General features: G+C 40.0%; 1 protein-coding gene across 2 annotated transcripts in view; it reads left to right on the top strand.

The window, feature by feature from the left end:
* The window catches only part of BMERB1 (bMERB domain containing 1), a 47,392-nt gene extending 41,935 nt beyond the window's left edge, over nucleotides 1-5,457 (top strand). For both annotated transcript variants that reach the window (XM_042037183.1, XM_042037184.1), the window contains exons 5-6: nucleotides 621-703; nucleotides 2,090-5,457. In XM_042037183.1, coding sequence (XP_041893117.1) covers nucleotides 621-703; nucleotides 2,090-2,202 — 196 coding nt within the window. In that variant the 3' untranslated portion in view covers nucleotides 2,203-5,457. The remainder of the gene's footprint in view (nucleotides 1-620; nucleotides 704-2,089) is intronic.
* The last annotated feature ends 543 nt before the right edge of the window (nucleotides 5,458-6,000 follow it).

Raw genomic sequence — 6,000 nt, forward strand, 5'->3', positions numbered from 1 at the left:
CAACAACAAAAAGCCCCAAACCAATTAAAAAGCACTCAGTAGTACAACCCTACCTAACTTAAGACATAAGCAAGTTCTGAAGGGTTTCATCTCAGTAGCTTAGCCCAAAGTTGCCAAGAAAGTCTTCCTCAAAAGTTCACTTCCAGCACCCAAACCCGATCTTTTTTTTGAGATGAGCACTCTACAAAGAGTCAGTTTTGCTCTTACTTCCCCCTCTCTTTCAACAGTAAACACTCAATCCATTTATCCAAAATGACAATATCTCCTCCAACACATTTAAATTCTAAGCAAGCAAGGAGAGAACAAAGCAAAGCTTTTGCCAAAGTCCTGCAGCTGATCAAAGAGAGCTGGCCAAAGGCAGCAGCTGACAAGCAGCCTGAGCTAGAACTGAACCCAGAGCTCTCACTGAGCCCCATGTGCAAATTACAAAAGCCTCAGCAGCAGTTTTCATTTAGGCAAATATTTTGCTTTTTAATATGTGGCAAAATTAAATGTTTCTAAAAATAGCAAAGAAATTAATTGTTTACTAGTGACTTGATCCTAGCTGCTCTAGCTTCTACTGTCCCATTTACAGAGAAAACTGTCATTCCTCTAACATTTATTTTCCTTCTTTCCACCAGGGAAAAAGAAGAAGACAGAGAGATGGCTGAGTTCCTTCGCACCAAGTTAAAACCCATAGACAAAGCAACACAGTCTCCTACGAGTGAGTTCCTAATCATTAAGGAAAAAAAACAAGGACAAAAGGGAAAACTCCAAAGACAATTGATTAGAAGAGCACTTTCAAAGGCCAGCCTCTGGCAAAAGCTAGGTGAAGCTGGCTAGATCACCCAGAAGCAACACAGTGTGTCAGCAACCACCCCTTACCAAACTACCCCTTGAAACTGAATTTAAGTTCAGTTTAACATATGGCCACTTCAGAATTGCTTTGTATGTTTTAAATATGCAAAGTATATTTGTATACACAGTACTACAACCTGCTTTTCTAAGCAGTTAGATTTTTGTTAATCATTTTCCTATCTGGTTCTGCAAAAATAACTGAAAAAAACTTCCTCAGATCCATGCTTGAATATGTGAAACAAAGTTTACCTGTTTTACTGCAGTCAAGATGGAAACTAGAGAAAAGACTGTGAACTTCCACAGCTGACCCAAATTTCTTACTTACTACCATCAGAAATAGGCTTTTGAATCACCCCAACCCAAATCACTTGTAGTCAGAATGGCAAACACACTGGTTTCTGAGAGACTAAGTATATTGTGTGAAGCCTTGGAAGCTTTTAGCTGCAACTTTCAAACAGAACAGTCACAGCAGGAGCTCTAGAAGTTCACAGGTTGACTTTGCCTTGTCTCAAGATGAGCTCTTAGTCAGAGAGTCAAGTGAGAGCAGTGTTCGTCTTAGAAAGGGACTTTGGTCCACCAGCCCAAGAGGTTTTTATCAAATATTCTGCCATTTTGTACAGATCAAGATCTTGCTCAAGAGTTTCCAGAGGGACTAGAATGACTGTGAAGTTCAAGTACAAGGCTGAGAAGAGACATTTTAAGATGCATCACTAATTATTTATACCCCCTTAGTCACAGGGAGCATGACTCATCTCCCTTGTTAGTTTATTTTGTCATTGCTTTTAAATGCAGTTTTAGAGATAAAAAGATTCTTCTCACCCTGAAAACTGAAAACCTGCCTTTATCTTGTTCTCCTAATTACAACATCCAAGTTGATGAGAGAATAAATTTTAGCAATACTTTTGTTCTTCAGCTCCTTTTGTTGTTGGGAGTTAACAGTGAAATGACTTCGTGAAAGGACCCATTATCTGACCCCATGGCTGTGAAAAGGGACACCTGCTGTGAACCAGATGCAAGTTTACCCTCCCTTTGAGATGTATGGATTCTTTAGCCCCTCTTAACACCCTTCCCTGAAGAGATAAGACTTTCTGAGCAATTTCAAATACACCAAAGCTTGTTATTCAAACCGGAGTTGAAAAATTCAGGGTGGGTGGAGAGACGCGGGAAAGGTTTGCACCCTTTAAGGCAGAAGTAGGAAGAAACATTTTGAGCAGCTCTTGGTTCTAATGGTGTCCTGTTTTGAACATTGCAGGCAGCCCAGCAGAAAAGAAGGCAGAACCTCCTCCAAGCAAGCCCACCATTGCCAAGGCAGGGTTGGCAATTATTAAAGATTGTTGTGGGGCCACACAGTGCAACATCATGTAGAGCTCTGGGCTTCCTACCCTGCTTGTCTTTTCAGTGTTTCCATTGAGTGAAACTGGATGGTGAGGGGAACCAACAGGTCCTGCTAAGGGAGTCAAGAGCAGCTGGCACAAGTGTAATCTGTGGACTGTACAATGGCAGGTTCTTCACTGTTGCATGGATCACTCTACATGCATGCCTAAAAACAAAAGAAATTTATTTAGTGGCTGTCCAGGGACCAGAAGAGATCAGCAGTAGAGTTAACAAAAAACACCCCTGTGATACAGGTGAATGAAAAGGGGCTATATTTTATCCAGCACGGTGTAAAACAGCAATTCTAACAGGCTATAACTTTATGAGAATATGTTGTACACTTTTCACCCCTGTGACAAACTGCACTCAAAAATTGCCAAATTATCCTATTTTGGCTACTTTTCATAACAAAAGCCACAAGTAGCAATGCTATATATAGCACAATTGATAGAGGAAGCAACTGTAGGATAACTGATGTTGCATATAAAATACCAAACTTGTGTGATGTTCAAGTACTTTGCTGTGGAGTTTCACTTCAAATTCTTCCTAAAGAATGAGATCAGTGACAAGGATGCTGCAAGTAGCTACAGATTTTTATATGCCATGTAATATCTGAATTACTCAAGTCAAATTAATATTGTTTGCACCAGGGGAAATAAATCCCTGGCAAAGCATTAGCAAAGCACAGCTACAGTAATCTGCAAATAGATGAGGCAGTCCAAGGTTGTGTCACTTCTGTTTTAGATTGCCACCTCCCATGAAGTCACAGAAATATTCACCCAGGGTTTTGTCCATTTTTACAAGCTACATGCAGTAGGCTATTACACATCACTGGAAGATTGCTGGGAGAAGAATAGAAGACAAAATTTAACTGATACTGAAACCATGCTTAAAACAAATAATAATTGTGTATCTTTTGACCACAAGAAATACAAACTATCAAGCATAGGAAGACACAAGCCACCCAAGACAAATTTGCCACAAGACAAATATACAAATACAGAAGTAGGTATTTGTGGCAGGAAGATCACATTCTATACAAAATGGGTTTAAAATTAAGGGAAATACAGAAATACTCGTCTGTGTTTCACCATTAAGTGTGTTTCTGGTCTCTATGCAGATTAAGCTTTGTGGAATCTAGTATCTTTATATTAGCTGTCAGTAGCTGGTTTGTCTGTGTGATGGTATTCCATATAAATGTCCTGTGATAGGTGTCAATAGTAAAATAAACGTACATGGATCTAGTGTGACAATCTCAGGCTTAGAAATAACAAAAGATAGCAAAAAGTTCCTAAAATAAAGTTTTACAAGAGGAACTTCCATTTTGTGAAGCCAGCTAAGTGAAGTGTGTGCTTATATACCAAGGAACCACAGTATAGGAAAGGAGAAAAAATTAACAGCAGTTTCCCCAAAAGGACAAACAGTTATTTTTTTAGACAGAAAAAGTATCTTATTAAGGTTGAAGGCAATAGACACCATCTAAAGTAACTCAGACTATTCTTATACAAATAAAACCTAATCGCTAGCACTGACTGATCTTATGAAAAACACTTGCATTTCCAGAGTAATTTCAGTATTGCAGACTCACTTGAGACAAAGAACCCATGTCATTAAGTACCTTAACTTTTAAGGATCAAAGAGGAAAAAACACAAAGGGTTTCCACTAAGACATGAAGCACTTTAATTATTTTGACCAAAGATGCAGGAAAGAGAACAAAATCTGGCTGTCATGTATAGTTATTGTATCCTTGTTGAGACATTCAGCTTTAAGCTCTGTAGCTGTTACAGTCTGTACTTGGTGTGGGTTGGACTCTGCATGGCACCTGTGCACATTGACACAGTTATGGGGAAAACTGCTTTTAGGGGAGATAATACACACTGGAGGGAAAGCAAACACCCATTGGCTTCTGTAAAATTCCACAGCCTCTTGCCGGTGCCCCCTTAAGACATCAGGAACTGTCAGTATCTTAAGACAAGAGGCAGATGTTCAGTATCATTAATAAAGGCAAATGAAAGTCAGGGAAACAGCTGTAGTGAAGCACCAAACTTTAAGCCTTAGGAGGATCAGCTGTGAATGCCACTAAGGGGCCAGAAGGACTTCTGCACAATAGTGTTTAACCCAGGCTGTGCTGGTGATTGATTGGGGTGATCCCTAGAGGCTGCACAGAATCTGCAGTCACTTGGGAATAAAGTGAAATGAGTACAATGTTGGTTTCCATGAAAAAATTTCAGTAGCAAGAAATAGAGTTAGACGTTCCTGGGAAGCAACACTCATAACCAGGCTACAGAGCCATCTCCTTTAATTAAAACCAAGGAGAAACACAGCAAGTAGGAATGTGCCATATGCATACATTTAAGCACTGGTAGCCGATGCCCTAAAGGGACTTGGACTCCAGCAGTGTTAACAAGAGTGGACTTCATTTTCAGAAGTTCTAGCTTGGCTCAGCTGGAAGGTTTTCTGTATGCCAGTTTTTGTTTTTAATTAGCAAATGCTTCATTTCTGTGTTTATTTGGGTGGATTTGAACAGCTTGCCTGCAGTGCACCAGTGGTTCCTTCAGAAGTGGGTCAGTGATGGTGCTTAGCAATAAAGTCCTGGATTTTTTAGACTGTAAGGTCAGATTCTCAACTGTGTTCAACACTGGTTTAGTGTTGCCTATCTAGAACACAGCAGAGCTAATGACTGCGATTAAACAAATTAAACTTGGGAGGAAATTAAGTGTAAAAATCTTGACCCGTATTTTTAAAAACGAGACTAAATCACTGAATATCCCAAGAACAACCAGGAGTTTTGTATCTTCCATGATCCTGTGAACATGACACGTTATACAATCCCCATATATAAAATCAGCAGAGTATCAGACAAGTATCTTTAGGTGACTATATGGAGTAACTGTCATCATTTCAGAGCTGATTTTCAGATATCAGTCCCTGTCTGCAAAGAGGGACCGTGATTGACTGAAGCACCCAGCATTTCTTCTGGAAATCCTGGCTGTTTATCACTTCAGAAAGAAGGCAAGGAATTGGAAAAGGAAGAATGTGTAAGGTGGATTTGACACACTGGTAAATATGCCTATGTTCAGGAAAGGACCTTGGTCTACTGAGAAAAACAAAAGTGCTGAAGTGCTATTTGTACCAATCACCAATTCCACCAGCAAATGGTTCTCTTGTACCTTCCCCCTAGGCCTACTGAATCTCTTCCAAGTTAAACATATTTCCAAATAAACTAAGCTGCTGTGTTATACTAAGCATTTGTTTCTTCCTGTTACTGAAGGAAAAGTTGGTTGTGGAGTAGAGTGGGATGCAGCTCCTGTGCTGCTACACTTTTCAAAAAGAACGAGGTTACTATTCTGCAAGAAAGGAGTAATGCCTAGGTAAGTTAGAGATGCTATGGAAATAAAGGACTTTCTCACTGAAAAAAAAAGAAAACCCACCAAAAAAGCCAATGTCATTATGCTCCTAGATGACTTTGGAACCTCACTACAGCCCAGAGCCTGCACAGATTAGACGGGTCCCAGCCCTACACTGAGAACGTAAGGGTCCCAGCATACCTGAGTATCAAAAGAATTGCCAAGCCAAGAGGGCAGTCATGTTATTTAAATGAACAAAACAATCCTCCTCCACCCCAGCATAAATGGTACCATTGTTACCAAGTGCATCTTGTTTCACATGATCCCATCCATCCTATAAACAGCCAGGCAAGCAGGCTGCTTTCAAACAGGATCATATCAAAAATACTCCTCCAAGTCCAAAACTTCCTCTCCCTTCCACGTACACACAACACTTCACAC

The sequence above is a fragment of the Corvus kubaryi genome, unplaced genomic scaffold (genome assembly GCF_017639235.1).
Source record: "Corvus kubaryi isolate FWS band 111438036 unplaced genomic scaffold, C.kubaryi_AGA036_p1.0 37387, whole genome shotgun sequence".
NCBI lineage: Eukaryota > Metazoa > Chordata > Aves > Passeriformes > Corvidae > Corvus > Corvus kubaryi.